A 21,523-nucleotide genomic window follows, 5' to 3' on the forward strand; every position below is an offset into this window, starting at 1 on the left:
GAGGCGAATGCCAGCAGCAAACCACTGAACTGAGAATAGGTCCCCCGTTGAAGGAATCTGAGAAAGAACTGGAAGAGCTTGAAGGGGCTCGAGACCCCAAAAGTACAACAATGTCAAGCAACCAGAGCTTCCAGGGACTAAGCCACTACCTAAAGACTATACATGGACTGACCCTGGACTCTGACCCCATAGGTAGCAATGAATATCCTAGTAAGAGCACCAGTGGAAGGGGAAGCCCTGGGTCCTGCTAAGACTGAACCCCCAGTGAACTAGACTATGGGGGGAGGGCGGCAATGGGGGGAGGGTTGAGAGGGGAACACCCATAAGGAAGGGGAGGGGGGAGGGGGATGTTTGCCCGGAAACCGGGAAAGGGAATAACACTCGAAATGTATAAAAGAAATACTCAAGTTAATAAAAAGAAAAAAGAAAAAAAATTGAAGACCCAGAAATGAACCCATACACCTATGGTCACTTGATCTTTGACAAAGGAGCTAAAACCATCCAATGGAAGAAAGATAGCATTTTCAGCCAATGGTGCTATTCAACTGGAGGTCAGCTTGTAGAAGAATGCAGATCGATCCATGCTTATCACTCTGTACAAAGCTTAAGTCCAAGTGGATCAAGGACCTCTACATAAAACCAGATACACTGAATCTAATAGAAGAGAAAATGGGGAAGAGCCTCAAATTCCTGAACAGAACACAAATGGCTTATGCCATAAGATCATCAATCAACAAATGAGACCTCATAAAATTGGACAGCTTCTGTAAGGCAAAGGACACGGTAAATAGGACAAAATGGCAACCCACAGTTTGGGAAAAGATCTTTACCAACCCTTCATCCAATAGATGCCTAATATCCAGAATATACCAAGAACTTAAGAGATTAGACTCCAGAGAACCAAATAACCCTATTAAAATGGGGTACAGAGCTAAACAGAGAAGTTTCAACTGAGGAATCTCATATGACTGAGAAGCACTTAAAGAAATGTTCAACATTCTTAGTCATCAGGGAAATGCAAATCAAAACAACCCTGAGATTCTACCTCACGCCAGTCAGATTGCCTAAGATAAAAAACTCAGGCAACAGCAGATGTGGGTGAGGATGTGGAGAAAGGGGAACTCTCCTCCTTTGTTGGTGGGATTGCAAGCTGGTACAACAACTCTGGAAATCAGTCTGGAGGTTCCTCATAAAATTGGACATAGTACTGAGAATCCACCTATACCACCACTTTTTGGCATATACCTAAAAGATGCTCCAACATATAACAAGGACACATGCTCCACTATATTCATAGCAGCCTTATTTATAACAGCCAGAAACTGGAAAGAACCCAGATGCCCTTCAACAGAAGAATGGATGCAGAAAATGTGGTATAACAACACAATGAAGTACTACTCAGCCATTAAAAGCAATGTCTATATGAAATTCTTAGGCAAATAGATAAAATTCGAAAACATCATCCTGAGTGAGATAACCCAATAACAAAAGAACACACATGATATGTACTCACTGATAAGTGGATATTAACCCCAAAGCTCGGAATACCCAAGATACAACTTCCAGACCACATGAAGCTCAAGAAGAAAGACAAAAGTGTGGGTGCTTCAGTACTTCTTAGAAGGGGGAACAAAATACTCACAGGACAAAATACGGAGACAACCTGTGGAGCAGAGACTGAAGGAAAGACTATCCAGAGACTGTCACACATGGGAATCCATACTACATGCAGTCACCAAACTCAGTCACTATTGGGAATGCCAAGAAGTTCTGACAGGAGCCTGATATAGCTGTTTCCTGAGAGGTTCTTCCAGAGCCTGACAAATACAGAGGTGGATGCTGGAAGCCAACCATTGGACTGAGAACGGGGTCTCTGGTGGAGGAATTAGAGAAAGGATTGATGTAGCTGAGGGATTTGCAACTTCATAGGGAGAACAACAATATCAACCAACCAGACACCCCAGAGCACCCAAGGGACTAAACTACCAACTAAAGATACACATGGAGGAACCAACCCATCTGGCATCAAATGGAGGGGAGGCCCTTGATCCTGTGAAGGCTAGATGCCTCCGTGTAGGGGAATGCTAGGGTGGTGGGGTGGGAGTGGGTAGGTGGGTTGGTGAGCACACTTGTGGAGGGAGGGCAGTAGGTTGAGGGGTTTTCAGAGAGGAAAATGGGAAGTGAGAAAACATTAGAAATGTAAATAAACAAAATAATCAACTAAAAAAATGATGGCCAGTTGAAGCATCACAATCTATTTTTAAATGTAAAACATCTGAAGATCTGTGCTTAAATATTATGTCAATACACAGAACTATTTATAGAAAACAGGAGGACAAATGTACCTAATTATTAACTTAATGTGTTTGAAACAATGGTTTCTTTGTGGAGACCAGGAACAGCAGATTTGAGAGAAAGGCAGGAAGATGGCTTTCCTTTATATACTTTGTTTCTTAATCTTAAGCTCAAGTCTTTCCTTTGTTAACCACTCTTATTTATATTCATCATCATCATCATCATCATCATCATCATCATCAGGTCTTTCTAATCTGCATTTTATTCATTTAAGGACTCTTGGAAAATTATCGTGAGAAAACTAAGAAAATAGAAAATATTGAAAGGCAACTGTTCAAACCAAACTTCATATTGTTTCAAAGCTGGCAAGCTCACTTAAATTGGAGATATTAGTCCATCCTTCTATGACCAATCTCTCTGGGGTTGAACTAAGACTAAATGTTTCTGTAGCCTGAAAGACTCTTCTTTTCTCAACTGCAAATTTTGTAGTTTATTGTATGAGTGATAGAAACATTTATCTACTCTATTGTGGCTTTCCAAATCTTCTGGCAAAATCACCTGAAAGAAGAAATGTGTAAACCCCTCTGCACTGGCTGGACTTACTGTGCTAGCTGCTCACCAAACATAAATGTAAAGACTGAATGAAATCACCAAAGAGTAACATTGCCAAGAAAAACACAATGTGTAAGAACACTCAAAGCTTTATTACTGGAAAAGGGAGAGAAAACAGTCATTTCTTTTAAACAATTGCTTCATTTTTATCTAAAAACATTCTCAGAAGACTAGACATTATTTAAAGAACGAGTTCTTTCCAAGCATGGTACAGTACTAAATTTGTATTCAATTATAAAATCTTTCTTCACAGGTTTATATAGTCTTGGTTCACATGTACTCCATTCTCTAAAGGCATAAATAAAAATGTAACTCTGTTGTGCCTCAAAAGAAAAAATCTAAAGCCGTTAATTTGCATAGCTATTCAAATTATTGCTCTTTTTTAATAAAAGCATCACAAGCAATCAAGAACCAATTTCTCCTTTTCTCTCAGTCCAAACTTATAAGCTACTTTCCCACTGAGGCTTTAAGGATATATCTATGGGACTAAAATTTAAACATAAAAGGGGGAAAATAAATTAAATAAATAGTATCTAATAAATAATGCAGAAAGCAATTATCTATAAACATAAATACTAGGTAAGAACAGCAAATTCTCAAAAAATTATATGGGATGACTCTATAAATAATTCTCCTTTCCTATTCCCACGAGGGCGATTCAAGGTGTTGAATCAGTTGTTTAAGACTTCTTTGCAAACTTTTAAACATATTTATAAGCCAAAGGTCCAAGGTAGAGGAGAGTAAGTACTGCAATAAGATGGACATAAAGTAACTCACAGTGTGAAGAAATAAATAAGAGCAATAAAGAAAAAAGATACATATATATAGTTTGGTAGATAGATAACATGTTCTTCTGTCATTGATATTGTAAATTTTATCCTTAGAGATGTATCCTCACCCACTATAAATTAATAAGCTATTTATATTCTTGAGTTGAACCTAAATAATGGCTGTGGAAGATGGATCATGATAGTAAAATTTCTCAGAGCTAATTTCTCAGAAGAGAAACTTGGCAAAGCCAGTGTGGATACAAAATAAAAAAGATGCCACATAAAGAAAATAAACTTTCTTAAAACTGATTAAAACCTATGCTGAAGATACAAACAAAAACCTTCATTGACCCTTAATTTTGATTCTAATCAAAATTTTGCTTGATAATAGCATGATAGCATGATATCTTGAAAATGAAGACAAAGAAACGATCAGTGGAGTCAGGAGTCACATTTATGTTGTGAGGATTCAAGACTGATTAGTGCCTATTGTCCTAGAATACATGGTACTGGAGTGGACAAAACTCTGTGGCTGTAATCATATCACTTTAAACAGTGAAATTCATCTTGCTAGAGAAAATCCAGATTTTCCCCAGTGGTTAGATGTGAGGCAGAGTCCTTCATGTGTTAGTTGGGTGTCAGCCAACCACCATTTTATTGCTCTACAGACTGAACCTGGCTGAGTTCTGATTCTAACTGAAGCACCTGAACACCCAAATTCCCACAGCCCTTCAGTTCTTAGAAGCTAAGAAATGAGCTGGGTGATATTTCTGTGTCACAGAACAGAAATCTCAATTCTCTCTTGCTTGACTCCTAGTACTAAGACAGTTGTTTTTTAAATAGTATCAAGAACAAAGTTTGTATGAGGCTTATTTCCTGGCTCTGCAATCACTAAAAAGTTTGTGGATACCTTTCGGCACAGTAAGAAGTAGAGCTAATCTCTTCAAGAACATTCTTGGCTATTTATGGTAACATCCATGTTATTATTTTAGGCTCTAGAAGTTATAGTTAAATAGACACAAAGATGAGTTGTCAAACACACAAATTTTGTGTTCTATAAGCCAACAGACATATACCTGATGGCCCTTTCAGTTCTGTATAATCATTTCATTTAGGCTGTTTCCTTTTATTGCTTTTCAGTTTTAAAAATGTACAAGAGATGAAAGGTATATGTTGATTTAGAACAGTTGCTTCATATTTATTAGAAAGCAACAAACACTGGAAATGGAAAGTTAATGGGCAGAGCATCCAGTCAGTCTTTGGCACCACTGGAGCAGAGCCTAGGCTCTCTGTTCTATTACTATGTGGCCCCAAACCATCAAATATGTTCACTTGAGGATCCCAAATATAAGACAGGTCCAATGTGAGGAGTTAACGAGAAGAAAGTTAGCAGATACAGAGAGTTCTGAACAAACTGGGACCACTATGTTGATGTCTATCAAGGTTCTTTGAAATTCTCTGAGAGTTTAGCTCAGCCACCAGAAACATGGAAAACATCTCCATTTCATTCTCTGAAATTTTGGTGGTTATCTTATTGCTCTAATCGGAGAAGATTGTATTGATCTGAGTTCCAATACCGTGGTGGGGGTAGGAATCATAGGTCAGGTCTACAGGAACATCATAGCGTGGAGTGCCAGTCTGGAAGGGCGTTGAATGCACATGCCCTGAACTTACACTTGCAGAGGTATAATGTGGCATGAAGTTGTAGGATTTTTCCAAGTCGGGGGAGCCCTCTTGCTTTAAGGAGAAGTTGCCACTAATACTCAGGGGTGGTGTGAGTGGACCCTCATAAGGGGGGGTACTGCAGTCAGGTGGATGGCTCCCAAAAGAGTCTCCCAAACTCTTAAATGGTTGAGGCTTGAGATGGAGAGGATGTGTTTCCATATGGCCATAAGGAGGGCTGGGGAGCCCTGGAGACTGATAGTTGAAGCTGTGGACAGAGACAGTAGAGTCACAAATTGGAGATTTTTCCTCACGCTTCTCCAAGAGGGCAGATTGAGGCCCCAGTTGGAGGCATCCAGCAACCAGGTTGCTTGTGGGCTGAGAGAGACCTTTACATAGCATTTCCACAAATCCCTTCCCTTCAAGTGTCTGACCAGTTTCCAAGACTTCAGACAAGGCCCAGATGTAGTTCCTTGCCAGTCGAAGAGTCTCTATCTTGGAAAGCTTTTGAGTTTTAGAGTAACATGGCATGACTCTTCTAAGATTATCCAAGGCATCATTCAGGCCATGCATCCGGGTTCGTTCTCTAGCATTGGCCTTGACTCTTCGAGCCCTGAACCTTTCCAGGCGAGCTTTAGTCATCTTCTTTTTCTTGGGGCCTCTTCTTTTAGGCTTATCTCCATCTTCTTCCTCTTCTTCCTCCTCTTCAATACTGTCATGCTCTTCCATTAAGGTTCCAAGCATTCCATAAGACCCTGGTCTTCTCTCTTGCTCCTCCATCTCATTTTGAGAGCTCAGACCTTTGTCCATCCAGGATTGTGTGTTGACCAGCTCCACCATATCCTTGGATTTCATGTACATTTTTGCCATCTATAGATTCTGGAAAATGGAAAATATAGACAATTAAACCCAAAAGTACCTGGTGTAAATCTAAACTGAGATAGGCCTGCTAGTACATGCCTATGATCCCAGCCCTTAGTAGGTGGAGGCAGGAAAATCAGAAGTTTATCTTTAGCAACATAGAAAGTTTAACCCCAATCTGAGCTATATGAGACCTTGTCAAAAGACACATAAACTTTGTTTTTATTACATGAATGTAGAGCACTTTGTGTTTTATACTTTCTTTAAACCAAGGCTCAAAGAATTGTCCTAGACATACATCTATTTACAGCACATTGTAAAAAAAAAACCATAAAAGAAAAATTGAATCCTCATTGTGGTGTTACTGTCTGACTCTTTATTCTTAGATTATTTATATTATAAGCATTTTATACAAAATAACATAAGTAAAACTCCAAGCACACATTCTTTTCTTTAGCAAATTTACAACATAAAGGAAATGGGTGAGCATAAAAATAATTGCCACAATAAAAACAAAACAAAACAAACAAACACACACAGACACACACACACACACACACACACACAAAACCATGGGATAGCTAAAACAATCTCATACAATAAAAGAACTTCTGGAGTCACCACCATCCCTAATTTCAAGCTGTATTGCAGAGCTACAATGATAAAAGCCACATGGTGTTGGCATTAAAAAACAGACAGGTTGAACAATGGAATCAAATAGAAGATCCAGACACAAATTCACAAGCCTTTGAGTACCTGATTTTTTTTAAAGTGGGAGAGGGAGAGGGGCAAAGAGAGAGGGAGAGAAAGAGGGAGGGGTGAGGGAGGGGAGAGGGAAAGGGAGAGAGAGTGAAAAATGCACAGTGGAAAAAAGAAATCTTTCACAAATCGTGCTGGTATAACCAGATGTCTGCATGTAAAAGAAACCAAATATATTTGTATCTATCACCCATCACAGAACTCAAGTCCAAGTGGATCATGGGCCCCAGTGTGAAACCTGATCTACTGAACCTGACAGAAGAGAAAGTGGGAAAAAGCCTTGAATGCTTTTGGCATAAGAGACAACTCCCTGAACAGAACACTGATAACAGAGGCGCTAAGATCAACAATTAATAATGGGATCTAATGAAACTGAAAACCATCTGTAAGGTAAAGGACACCATCCCATCAATAGGACAAAACAGCAGCCTACAAAATAGGAAAAGGTTTTCCCTAACTCCACATCTGACAGAAGGCTAACATCCAAAATATACAAAGAACTCAAGAAACTAGATATAAACAAACAAAATAACCACATTAAAAGTGGTGTACAGATCTAAATAGAATTCTCAAAAAAGAAATTTCCAAATAGTCAAGAAACACTTAAAAAATGTTCAACATCCTTAGCCATAAGAGAAATCAAAATCAAAATTACATTGATATTCCATCTACACCTGTCAAAATCACTAAGATCAATAGCACAAGTGACCACTCATGCTGGCTAGGAAGTAGAGCAAAAGGAACACTCCTCCATTGCTGGTGGGAATGCAAACTTTGTACAGCCACAGGAAATCAATATGGTGATTCCTCAGAAAATTGAAAATGGATCTACCTCAAGACCCAGCTATCCTATTCTTGAGTATATACCCAAAGAATGCTCCAATCTTCCACAAGTACACTTACTTAACTGTGCGCATGGCAGCTTTATTCATAATAATCAGAAACTAGGAATAATACAGATATTCCCCAACTGAAGAATAGGTAAAGAAAATGTGGTTCATTTATACAATGGAGTATTATTCAGATGTTATAAAAATAACATCATGAAATTTACCAGCAGATGGATGAAACTAGAAAAAATTATCCTGAATGAGGAACCTAGACCCAGAAAGACAAACGTGATATGTACTTGGATATTAGCTATTAAGGAAAATCACTCTACAAACCACAGACCCATAAAGGCTAAATCAAGAAGGGCTCAAAAGTGGGTACATAGATCTTCCTGGGAAGGAGAAATAGGATAGATTTTACAGGTGGACTGTGGGTGAGTAGAGACGGGATCAGGAGGGTTCACGGGAGAATGGGGGAAGAACAGAGTACTGGGAAAGGTAACTATAAAGGGGAGGGACCTGGAGGGAGGCAGTGTGGAAACCAAGTGTATGGAAACCCCCTGGATTTTATGTGGGTGACCCTAGCCAAGACTTCTAGCAATGTGGGATACAGAGCCTGAACTGGACATCTTTTGTAACTGGGTAAGTTTTTCAATGGTGGGACTGGGACACCAACCCAGCCATAAAACCTTCAACCTACAATTTGCCCTGCCTGCAAAATAGGCTGAGGTAATGCTGGAACAGAACTTGTGGATGTGGCTAACCAATGACTAGTCCAACTTGAGGCCAACACCATGAGAAAGAGTCCACATCTGACACTGCCTGGATAGCCAGGAACTAGAGGATGGATAGCCCAGGTACCTAGGATAGAACCAAACACAACTGACCAAAAAAATCAATTAAATGATTCCTAATGACATTCTGCTATATTCATAGATCGGTGCCTAGCCTGATCACCAGCAGAAAGGCTTTATTTATCCAGCAACCGATGGAAGCAGATGCACAGACACACACTAAATATTAGGCAGAGCTCAGGGAACCGCACAGAAGAGGAAGGACTGCAGGAGCCAGAACTGTTAAGGTAGCCAGAAGAGAGAGCATTGCCCACAGAATCACCTCAGTAGGACCCACAGGGGCTCACAGGGACTGAAACAACAAGCATGAAGCCTGCATGGGTCTCAGCTATGTCTTCTGCTTACATGTTAGGGTTGTGTAACATGTTCTTCTTTGGGATCCTAATATTGGGAATGGGAAATACCACTGACTCTTTTGCCTGGTCTTGGGATCGTTTTCCTCCTACTGGGTTGCCTCATCCAGTCTTGATATGAGGGTTTGTGCCTAGTCTTAGTAACTTGTTCTGCCACTTTTGATTGATATCTCTGGGAGGCCTGCTCTTTTCTGAAGGGAAATGGAAGAGTGGATGTGGGGAAGAAAGGAGATGGATGGAGTGGTGAAAGGAAGGAAGGAAGAAAGGAAGGAAGGAAGGAAGGAAGGAAGGAAGGAAGGAGGGAGGGAGGAAGGGAGGAAGGAAGGAGGGAGGGAGGAAGGAAGGGAAAACTGTGGTCAGAGATGTAATGAAAAATACAACATAATAAGCAAAGAGAGAAAAAGAAAATTCGCTGAAAGTGAAAACCGGTTTCTAAATAAAATATATAGTATGAAAATAAATTTAAATTATCAAATAAAATATATGTTGAACAGTTAAGCAAGTAAACTGTTCTGGGTTTCTAGCATAGGATGAAAAGCTACAGCAAGATCACCAAAGCTACCCTCCTGTGTTCTACAGAGGCCTCTCTAGTCTCTGTTTAGAGCTGCTTCACAAGCATCTAACTTGTACAGCCCCATGTTCCTCACTGGCTCTGCCAGCAGGTGACTTCGAGAACTTCATATTAAATAGTTCCACTGTGGCTGGACTGCTCCATGTCCAAAAGAGCACTGTAATTCTTCATAAGCACTCTGTGTTCTCTCACAGGGGCTAGGGGTGTCAGACACGTGACACGGTGTCATGAAAGAACCATGAAACAAAATTGCCACTAGCCATTAACAAATTTACCCGTGTACTGACGACTCCTTTGCACATTAATCTCACACCATCAGAAAAGACTATGTGCAAAAGTCAGTGATCTACCAAACCTATTCAAGATGGTTTCAGTGAAACACCCAGGAAATACTTTATTAGGAATGAAAAATTAGAAACAAATATAAAACAAAACAGAATATAGTGACTGTGAAGGTAACATCGAACTGTATTAGGTAAACAGAAAAAGCCTAACCACTTCAGTTCACTTGCCTAACAGATACTGTTTGACATGCTTGACATGCAAATTTTGCCATATAAAAAACAGAGATGTGATTTAGTAAACATCTTGCAAGAGTTTGAGTAGTCTTCGGATACTTCGAGTCATTTGTAGGAATATAGTTTAGCAGATGAAAGTATCTGATAAGCACCACTGGAGATCCCAGCTTACTAGTTAGTCCTTAAAACATTAAGTCCTCTATCGCCTTTGATTATGAGAAAGGGAAGAACATGATAAAATGCCTTTTGATCCTTGAGTCTGGAGCCTCCAATCAATTAATTCAGGGATTAGTGCGTGGCATTTACAAAAATATAAAAATATTATTTGAATTGTTTCTGGTAATTGGAGCTTGTTTTCATTGTAACCTCATTTACCTCCTATAAATAATTAATGACATTGCATGGTGAAAACAGCCTGGGTTTCATATTAATCAGCAAGGAAATCATGTCAGCTTGACTTACTCACTTAATAAGGCTTCCTGGGTAAGCAGCTTTATTGAAAACACACATTGGAACCTACTGGTCAACTGGCTGCCCAGGCCAAGTCAGAAAATCCCACTGTTAATATGGATGATGAAGCTTGTGTGCTGAGCTGCACTTCTAAGTCGGGCAAATATCCAGAGGGATGGGTAAGGACCTAATTAACTTTCTGGTAAAATAACACAGATCTTCCAGAGGCAGGTGCAGGCTGAGGCCCAAAAGAAAGGATGGGATGGGCTTGGGAAACCTAACGCTCTCTGTGTAATTAGCTTTTGTGTAGCATTCTAAATTCTGCCGCACTTTTGCACTCATTAGTCTACACACCCAGCAGAGCATAGTGTTGAAGGTGATGAGTGCAGTCCTGTTCTCTCTGTAGCCAGCAGCACCACAAGGCTGCCATTTCAAATTATGGACACGTAAAGGCATAGTGTAATAGGACGTAAGACATTTCTGAACCCAAACCCTAAGCTTTACAGCTCTTTTCCTCCCTTTTCTCTCCTCATAGCTAATGAAGGAAGCCATTTTGTCTCTAGCAACTGTAGATTAGCAGAGCTAAGGCAACAGGAGCGATCATTATCCACGAAAGGCTTCCCTTGATGTTCTCTGAGGCAGCTTTTAACTAACATTCCAGGATTCGTTCTGATCTCAAAGGTTTTTCCTTTGCTGCTTTTGGCTACTTATTCTACTCTTCTTCTCTTCTGTACCCTTCTCCTTTCCTCCACATCTTCCTCCCACCTTCGTTAGCATCACTGCCCTGTCATACTGACGTGCATGGAGAGGAGGACCACCTGACCCACGTGGCTCCGAGCACCGGTCTCACCTCTGCATTTGGCTTTCCTACCTCCTCTCTGTATACCTCACAACTCTTGCCTGAGCTTGCTATTATACGTCAGCAGTCACCCTACCAGGAATTGGGGGTGAGAAAATAAAATTGACTAATATTCATCTTTAACAAACAGTGATTTTTAAGAAGCTTTGTAAAATGATGCTGTTGGTGGGTATAAAGGAAAAAAATCTACTGGACTTGGACAAGCAATGCAAAGCAAAAGAAAGCAGTGAAGTTTACCTTTCTTCTTTATCAACCACGAGAAAAACAGGGTCCTGGTTTAATTTTCTGTTCCTATATGTATTGGTACAGTAGCTCTACGAGAATTCTGTGAGTATATAAATGTGGCTTCAAAATCATGGTGACTAGAATATTATAAATAACCCAATATTTTCAATTCATGATTCCTAATCCTAGTTTTATTTACTATGCTACTTTATATAATAAAATAAAAATATAAGATATAATTTACATTATTCAACACAAAAGTATGGCAAAGGATAATGTAAAACAATATCTATGTATTTATTTTGAACGTATTTTTGAAATTTCAAAAGCCCAACCCATTCTTGCATGTGTTTTCTTCATTCAAAATTAAATTCTCCCCATAGATGTATAAAGAAAATACACTGTATATGCTGTTACTGTCTGAATGCCACCTCACCTGATTGGTACAGAAGCAAATGTGAAGCCAATACTCTTCACTTCTCATCTAGACTGGACATCTGGAGTCAGATTGACTGGGTCCAAATTTCAACTTTAGTACTTACTATATTTACGACTTTTGTCTACCTTAATCTTCTCCTCCTAAAACAGGAAAAATAATAATAGATCTAACTCACAGATTATTCTCAGCATACAATGAGTTGATGGCTTTAAGCCCTGGAGATTAAGGCCAAGTGTCATAAATTCCACCTAAGGGTAAGAAGTGACTACTCTTAAGCACCGTGAGTCACAATGACAGTAATTACACACATAGTCTTAAAATCTATGTTTACTGTTAATTTCAGGACAGTGAAAATCAGTGATCTATTTCATTTTTTTGTCTAAAGGTGTTTAAAAAAACCTCTTACTTACCCATGTGATGATGAGGGTAAATGTCAAAGGTCCTATGGGACTAAAAGGGATGAATAAAGATTCCAATTCCAATCAGATGCCTCTACAGTCAGACATGGAATCAGCGTCCAAATTTTCATTCTGTTTATACTTGTGTAAATGAAAGGAGGGTGAAAGGGGGAAGATTCTCTCTCAGGCGGAAGAAATCGGGTGTGATATTCATTCTTAGTTACACGTTCATTTCTGGTGGAAAGCAGAAACCCTCATCTACAGGGAGTTTTCTCTTCACTTCACACTATGAGGAGTACAACTCCTCCACGAGCTCCAGGAAAATGTGAAGTGTCACGCAAATAGAAGTAAAAGCCAGAACTTTCCAAAGATTAAAATGGGCTTTCTCAATTTCTACTTGTAATATTTTCAATTTATCACATGATAGACAAGGAAAACAAAACTCAGATCTGAGTGTTGGGAATGTATGATACACTTCTAAATTTTTTTAAGTGGATTCTCTTCAGAGCAAAAACTGAAGCCCAATTCATCCTTTAACCTGCTAACATACCATCTCATAGGCATCCTGAGAGAAGCACAAAACTAAGATACTTCCTTGTCACTAAAGTGTGAGATGAACATAGAAAGGTTTTTTTAATGTTTTGTGGATATTACATGGATATTAAAGGCTATGGTTCTGCCTCATAGAACATAGAGATAAAATCATGTCAGGGTTTTCTCAATTTCTTGAAGAGAAATTAGTTTTCAAAATATATAAAGACATATGCCAGTGTGGCTAAAATGTATTAATGAACGCTAGTTTTTGAGTACATAATTCTACTACCCCCAACATGTGCAAACTCATTCTGATCTTATAAGGTCCATCCTAGTCATCGATGTTGGTTCTTGGATTTCCATATACACTTGCATGTTACAGGATTTATCTCTTTATTTCCTTCAACAAGCTCTCAGTTGTGAGTTATTTTCTCTATTTAAAATATTACTCTCATTGTTTTCTCTTAAAAACATGTTTTGGAAAGGTATTTGCCACAGACAATTCTGATTGCATAGTATCTTGGCTAATGAAGTCATAGCCATTGTGTGTTTCTGCTATGTGAAGAATTACTGCAAGGAATTCTTCCTATACCCTTACTAATTTTCATTTATTCTGGAAAAGTTTCCATTGAAAAGCGAGTGGAAAGTATTTACACATGTGTTTGTGGTAGGTTGGCCTTATAAGCTGATGGCACTTGATCACCTCTTGCTGCTACGGCTCTAAATAAAACAGAAGGGGATTATACAGGCTAATGGCTAGAGAATTTAAGAACCACATAAACTAAATACTTTGCTCAGAGTTGCAAAGCCTGCAAGTAAAAAGAAAAACAAAACAAAACACCACAAACCAAGGAAATCACAAGTGGCACTCTATGGGAACAGTGAGTAGAATAGTAAGTCTTTTATAACCAAGCTTTTACATCTACAACTACAATTTCCCATTGATTAGTAATTACGTGCATCACACACACACACACACACACACACACACACACACACACAGAGAGAGAGAGAGAGAGAGAGAGAGAGAGAGCATAGCCATACTGTACTTCATTCAGTTTCACAACCTTAGATCACACTTCATTAGCAGAAATTAAATAAGTGTCCAATATTCTCTCCATGTTCTTTACTACGTTAAAAACTAAGGTGGGGTCATTTGCATTTGTTAGTATTTCTTGAATATATTTTTGGTCAGAAAGTGATGAGTATATGGCAGAAGAGGAAAGATACACTTGGACAATCATTTTTGTCTAATTTACACTCTCAAATAGTTGCGGGAAAAATACATTTTCTTTCCCATTCAAACCGTTGAAGTACTTTTGGCAAGGCAAATGGGGACAGTGAGGAGAATCTTCACCTGTGGCTTCCCAAGATCTCCCTCTCCTTATTTAATTCCCATTTCTCTTCCTCTCCCTGCACTGTTTGCCCAGACCTTAGGGTTTGTGAACAAAGCGCTCAAATGAGCCAATTCTTCCAACTTGCTTGCTAAGCCACTTTGGGAAAACAGCTAAACTTTTGCAGCTTTTTAGCATTAGTAAGATGGGAGGTTGGGCTTCACAGTGACAGAGGAGTCACCAGCAGAAACTTTAGTACCCACACCCCATCCACAGGCTCACCTATGGCAGTCCAGTTCCAAGATTATCCTCTAATCTGTGTCCTGAAGGACTATCAGAGCAGTCAGGTCTACCCTGACTTGACTAGGCAGACCATGGAAAAGAGAAGACACTTTCAGTCATCCACATCAAGCTGGTAGCTACCTTCTAGTGACTGTTCCTGGTCTGTGTCCCCTGGATGCTACTTATTCTACTTTTTCCTGGAGTTCTGGTGCCCACCAGGACGCCTTCAGGTCAGAGCCTCCACCACAGCTTGTTTCTTAGGTCTTTTCAGTACCTCTTTCCCGGAGTCAGCTCCCGCGAGTAGCTCTTTCAGTACCACAGTCTCTGGGCAGCTCCTGTGATCTGACTGGAGCTTCTGACTTGCTGCACGCAGTTTTGCTGGTTTTGGCTGCTGACCAGGGCGGGAGAGGTTGCCCACAGGCTAGCCCCTCCCCTTCCAAGCCTAAAGACACACCTCCTTCACGAGGCTTCTCCGACCAAGTCCAGCATCACCACTGCGTGTTTGTTTTTGTTTAAACCGGGAAAGGGATAGAGGGGGAGGGCTGCTGAAGTTGAGGGGTGTAAACTAAGAGAACTGAAAAGACTTGTGGTTCGAAAGGTACAAGGCAGAGCAAAGCAGAGCAGGCAGAACAGGAGTGGGTCAGAAGACTGGAGACACACTTGGAAAGAAAGCTAAAAAGGTAGATGAGGCTGTTAGCCCATGCTTAAAAAGAATAAAAACGTGAAAAAACAACACAGCAAGGACATAGTGCTAGTGACTCTGCATGGGGAGATTTATTGGCTTGATTGGTTGGTTTTTGTTTTCCCAGAGGATTTTGGTTTTGTATCTTGGACAGATTATTTTTGCTGTGCGTGCACGTGTGTGTGTGTGTGTGTGTGTGTGTGTGTGTGTGTGTGTGTGTGTTACTAACATTTGAAGCTAGGACCTTGCATATGCTAAGCAAGCACTTTACCACTAAGCTACATCCCCTAGCCTTTTTCTCTGAGTTTCAAGTGTAAAATGAGGAAGTCTCTGTCTCCCTTTTCAACATAACAAACATATTTCTGTCATAAATATTTGTTGTACTGGTTTGTCATGTATTTTTCATGTCACATTTATGAAAACAAAAGCAAATGTGTAAACCCTTGGAGCTCTGGCTCTAAAAGATAGTTTTATGACTACGTAATTAAAGACTATCTTGGGTTTTAAATAGTTAAATTTTAGAACTCTAACATGGGTATTTTGTTACTCTTGGTTTTCATAGAAAACTAAATAAAAATGAACTTTTTCCGGTTCTTACAAGTAACTAATAATTTCCAGCAAATCTTTAAGGCCTCACTAATCTTTTTCGCTCCTTATCCAAGAAATATCTGCTCAACAAAATAAACTTCATATTTGGAGTAATTAGGTAATTTCTGGAAAACATATCAGAATTTATTCCTCAGCCAGAGGGAGGATTTGAATGGAACAGTTTGCCTCTAGATAAAGCAGCTTAATAGTTTCTAGGTGTATGCTTATTAGATGGGTCACTTTCCTGAATTTTGTCTTCAAAGCCACATCCATGGATATTAAAAAATTGTTGTTGTTGTGTCGTTGTTGTGTCGTTGTTGGGAGTGGCAGCCTGCCTGTGAAGTTTGCTGTGGACGGGAAGAATCGAATGTTAGTAGAAAGGTGAACATAGTGAGACAAGGATGAGGCTAGGGATGGAACATGGTGGCCAGACACCTCTGACAGATGTAAGGAATTGAACGTAAGAGGATTAACTCACAAAATATATTCAATTGTGCGTTTGTGCACACACGTGTGGGGTGTGTGTGTGTGTGTGTGTGTGTTTCTGTGTGTGTGTGTGCGCGTGCGCGTGTGCATACTCATGTAGTGGCAGAGGGGGTTTTAAAGGAGCTGGTTTTGGTTTTTGAGTTGTTTGTTGTGTTTTCAGAAAGGTGGGTGGAATGCATTTCATCAGGGTTACTGTCAAAACTCTTTGACAATTGTGGGTTTGGCTGTTGAATTCTGAGAGGGCAGGAAGGACAAGAAGGCTGTGCAGTCAGCAAAGGGAGGGAGTGATGACTGCTTTAGGAAAAGAGAATTAAGGTCATTTGCATTCATTCCCCTTCCCCACATGGTTCCTGGGACAGAGGGCCAGTCCACAGCCCTTCCCTCTTTCTCTATTGCTTTTTTTTGTGAAGATCTAAGCTAACCTGTTAGAACCATCTGCTGAGTGGGGAAAAGGAGACCAGACCAGCACTCAGTTGCTGGCCCATTGGTCTGACACTAGGAAGCACTGAAGCAGAGAAAAGGAAGGCAACAGGCAGATTTATGAGCAGCAATCTGTTATACCCCGCCCCACCCCACCCCCCAGGCTCCTCTGCCGGGAGACAGCCTGATAATCCATCAACCCCACTAATGAATTAATTAGTATTCCCAGTAATCCTGACCCCCGAAGGAGACCTGCCCATAGGCCTGTAAGGAGAGTAGAAACTGCCTTCTGCAACCAGACACTGAAGAAGTGAGACCACTGTCTGACACTGGCCCTAGGGCACTGGGCTGAAAGCCACAGACGCTGTTGGTAACTGTCCCCAGATGTCCCTCCTTCTCGTCTTCCCTCAGGAGACCACTTGCCTTTGTTGAATTAAGACCACTACTTCCAAACAAATGGGGTCTAGAGGCATAAATCAAGAACTATAGAAAGTGAGAAATTGAGCTTTAGGAAAGGAATTACTGGGCTGCTCATAATCACAATAAAATTTGAACAGGTCCTAAGCCTGGTCCACTTCCTGGGACTCTGGGCAGCACTAGGGTAGGGAACAGATTGAGAAGAAGGCAAAAGACACAGGTTCTGATCTATGGAAGTTTAGGGCTCAAGTAGTAAACTGACAAAGAGTCAAAATTAATTGAGAAATGTTTTTAGACCAAGTGGTTTGTGACTTGAGATACTCCAAGTCTGTGAAGAATGACATCAGGGAGATTCATCACCCCTCTTTACAACCACAAAATACTTTTCTTTTTTTAAAATTTATTTATTTAATGTATGAGTACACTGTCACTGTCTTCAGACACACCAGAGGAGGGCATCGGATCTCATTACAGATGGTTGTGAGCCACCATGTGGTTGCTGGGAATTGAACTCAGGACCTCTGGAAAAACAGTTGGTGCTCTTAACCGCTGAGCCATCTCTCCAGCCCCACAAAGTACTTCTCATTCTTCTCACAAATAGGATTCAATGGACTGCAAAAAGTTAGTTAATTAATTAATTAATTAATTAATAAAAAGATTGGAAGGAGTATATACATACGTGTATTCTGAACCTTCATCTAGGACTAAACTCCATTTGTCTAGCAGTGCTAATTTTAATTCAGTAAAAGCAGGAGGACTTCTCAGGAACTTGAGAAGGTGGTCTAATGGCCCAAGCATAGTGTTCCCCAATGATCATGCTAGATCTCTGATCTCTCATGTGCTTTCTACATCTAACATTCAGTAATGGCGACACTGTTAGATGTCACAATCATCTTTTGAGACTGACTAATTCAAAGGTCTTCAGGTTTGATTAAAGCACCAAATTGGTTAGTGATCAGGTCATAGTCTAAGTGTGGGTGTGTCTCCATCTGTTTAACTGGTAATTTGCTTCATTTTTCCTCTACTCCATTCATCCGAAGTCTGTACATCTGGGCATCTGTAGTATGCATCAGTCCAGCTTTGTCATATTATTCACATTTGCTTAAATCTGCTTAACCACTCTCTTTAAAAACCTCTGTGCTGTTGCCGTAAGTCTTCTTGGCAATTGCTGTTCCCAAAAGTCCTCTTGTATTCATTGGCTCTTAGTGCTACTATTTGCGTATGACGGGACATCAGACAGCTTATTTTCTTCTCTACTCCTAAGTTCTACCATATGTAATAGGGGGGTAATAGGCTCAGCTAATGAATTTTATCTGACGAGTACACACAGTAACAGATGGTGAATTTGCTAAGTTCTTAGTTTAACACCTGATACTTAGCAAGAGACCAGTAAGTGTTAGTTATTGGTATTTTATCTTAAACATTAGAATCTGATCTTTCATTCCCTACTGACCAAAGAGCTAATATCAAGATCTCTTATTACAAGATCTGTTTCTGTACTTCAGTGTTACAACAACAATCATGCCGTATTAATTTATCTATTAAATATGTTTTATGCCGCCTTGCCTACAGGCCAAGCTGATAGAGGCATTTTCTCACTTGAGCTTCTCTCTTCCCAGACAACCTTAGCCTGTGTTGAGTAGAATAAAAAGCTGACTGGACAGAACCCTTAATTTTTAAAATATACAAATATAAATTTGATGATACACATATTTTCATGTATATAACATCTTTATATATGGATATTTGCTACAACATAGATCTAAATCAAAAAAAGATGTTTTCATCTTTCGTAAGTATAAAATAGTAATTTGTAAGTTGTGAAAGTAAAATTGGTTTTAAAACATAACTAAAATATACTGTCTTTAAAATGCCATTTCTACTGTGTTAGTTACTTTTCCCGTTGTTGTAAAGTATCTCTGACAGAAGCAACTACTGGCTTGCAGGTTGAGGGTACAGTCCATCGCTGTATGGAAGGATGGTGTCAGGAGTCTGAGGCACTTCATATGGCATCCACAGTCAGGAAGCAGAGAGAAGTAAATGCTTGTGTTCAAATCACGTTCTTTTTCATTATTTCTCTCTTTTATGCACTTTAGGGCCTGTCTCTTAAAATGGGCTACCTACCCACGTCCAGTGTGGGCCTTCCCTGCACTGTGAAACTGAGCATAGTCGCTCACACACCTAGAAGCTTGTTTCTATGGTGATTTTAAATTATACTAAGTTGGCAATCAAGGGGAACAATTAAATCTACTCATTACTTCCCACAACTCCACCCTACCCTTCTCAACCCCAAGTCTTAAGAAAAATTTAAACTTGAGAAACTCCAATTTTATGGCTCCTCCACCTAGAAAATACACAGTGTGAGTCAGTGGGGATTTCCTGAACAGGGAAGTAACTGAAACATAACACAGTAAAGAGGTAAATAAAGTCGAGTACAACCTTCAAGCACTTTCCGTTGTACCTGAGGAACAGACAGAGCACAGGTTAAAATTAAAACTGTTTCACTGAGTAGACTCTTAAAGGGTATAACTTGGCCCTTCTAGATAGTCTCTGTTTTATGGTCAACCACTTCATGATTAGTCTTTGCCATGGGCTTCCACTGGGGCAAAATGAGTCACTCTGCAGTTCAGACCTCCTCCACGACAATGAAATGACACTCCTAAAACTGTGAGCCAAAATCAATCTTTCTCTCTTGGTTTCTGTCAGTTATTCTGCTCACAGTTCACACAAAGTAACTAAAACCTACTGCTACGGTAAATGATTCTTCAACAACTTCCCAGTTTTACTTTGCTGTCCTGCTCCCATAGCTACAACTATTTTATTTTCTAAAACTTTTAATGTTAAAATGAGTTGAGAAGGCAGGGAATCAGGCACAACAAAAAATACATTGCTTTGTTCACCCTTTGAGACTCAAACTGAATATTACAATATATCAGAATTATGGAGAAGGGGGTTAAAAAAATAAATAAGGAAAACAACATTCTCTTGAACAGTCCTTACATCAGTACTCTGAATATTTATCTCCTTTAGAAATACAGATTTGCGGATTTTTCTTGTCCGTAGTTTTACCTACAATCGTTCTTTTTCATAGATGTGATTGATTACTATTGTTACTACTTTTTAACTTGTTTGTCTTTTTGCCCCTGTTCATCAAACCCAAGGCCCAACACATCCTAAACAGGTATTTGGTGATAAAGAACAAATTTGATTAATTGATTCATCCAGTAAAAATTTGAGTGTTTCTCATGCATAACGGATATTAAGGATGCATCAATGAGAAAAACAGAAATAGTGTTAGCTTACTTCCATGCCTCTTTATTGGTTTGATTTTTTTATGTGTCTGAGTGCTTGTGTGTATGTACATCTGTGTACCATGTGTGTGCCTGGTGCCCAGTGAGTCCAGAAGAAGACATCTGATTCCTCTGGAACTGAAATTATGGATAATTGAGAGCCACCATGTGGGTGCTGGAAACCAAAAATGAGTCCTCTGTAAAAGCAACCAGTACCATGGAGACTGAGCAATTTCTCCATGCCCTTATTTTTTTTTCTTTTTTTTTTCTTTCTTTTTTTTTTTTTATTAACTTGAGTATTTCTTATATACATTTCGAGTGTTATTCCCTTTCCCGGTTTCCGGGCAAACATCCCCCTCCCCCCTCCCCTTCCTTATGGGTGTTCCCCTCCCAACCCTCCCCCCATTGCCGCCCTCCCCCCATAGACTAGTTCACTGGGGGTTCAGTCTTAGCAGGACCCAGGGCTTCCCCTTCCACTGGTGCTCTTACTAGGATATTCATTGCTACCTATGGGGTCAGAGTCCAGGGTCAGTCCATGTATAGTCTTTAGGTAGTGGCTTAGTCCCTGGAAGCTCTGGTTGCTTGGCATTGTTGTACTTTTGGGGTCTCGAGCCCCTTCAAGCTCTTCCAGTTCTTTCTCTGATTCCTTCAATAGGGGACCTATTCTCAGTTCAGTGGTTTGCTGCTGGCATTCGCCTCTATATTTGCTGTATTCTGGCTGTGTCTCTCAGGAGCGATCTACATCCGGCTCCTGTCGGTCTGCACTTCTTTGCTTCATCCATCTTGTCTAATTGGGTGGCTGTATATGTATGCATGCCCTTATTTTTATTTTTAATATCTGAGCTCCAAGAAGATAAATATATTTAAGTGAAAATTCTGTAAGTTGGCTTTCCATTCCAGAAACCTATGTATTCCCAGGTATTCCTATATTGGTTATATATAGGTAGGTAATGGCCCTAGGGAGCCACTCTAAACAGGGATAGCCTATGAAAATTTGAGAAAAATAGTTCCCATATGTTACCTTTTACCTTCCT

The 21,523-nt window shown here is 39.9% G+C and overlaps 1 protein-coding gene across 3 annotated transcripts in view; it reads right to left on the reverse strand.

Annotated features, from left to right (window-relative positions):
* Window positions 1-2,979: 2,979 nt before the first annotated feature.
* Neurod4 (neuronal differentiation 4) overlaps window positions 2,980-21,523 on the reverse strand; it is an 87,201-nt gene continuing 68,657 nt past the window's right edge. The window contains exons 1-2 of one of the 3 annotated variants that reach the window (NM_001105942.2): window positions 14,881-14,952; window positions 2,980-6,218 (exon numbers count right to left, since the gene is read on the reverse strand). In NM_001105942.2, coding sequence (NP_001099412.2) covers window positions 5,217-6,209 — 993 coding nt within the window. In that variant the 5' untranslated portion in view covers window positions 6,210-6,218; window positions 14,881-14,952 and the 3' untranslated portion in view covers window positions 2,980-5,216. Of the gene's footprint in view, window positions 6,219-14,747; window positions 16,830-21,523 lie in introns of those variants that run through there. The other 2 variants (XM_063263095.1, XM_063263094.1) reach the window with 2 other exon arrangements.

The sequence above is a fragment of the Rattus norvegicus genome, chromosome 7 (assembly GCF_036323735.1).
Source record: "Rattus norvegicus strain BN/NHsdMcwi chromosome 7, GRCr8, whole genome shotgun sequence".
In the NCBI taxonomy this organism is placed as follows: Eukaryota; Metazoa; Chordata; class Mammalia; order Rodentia; family Muridae; genus Rattus; species Rattus norvegicus.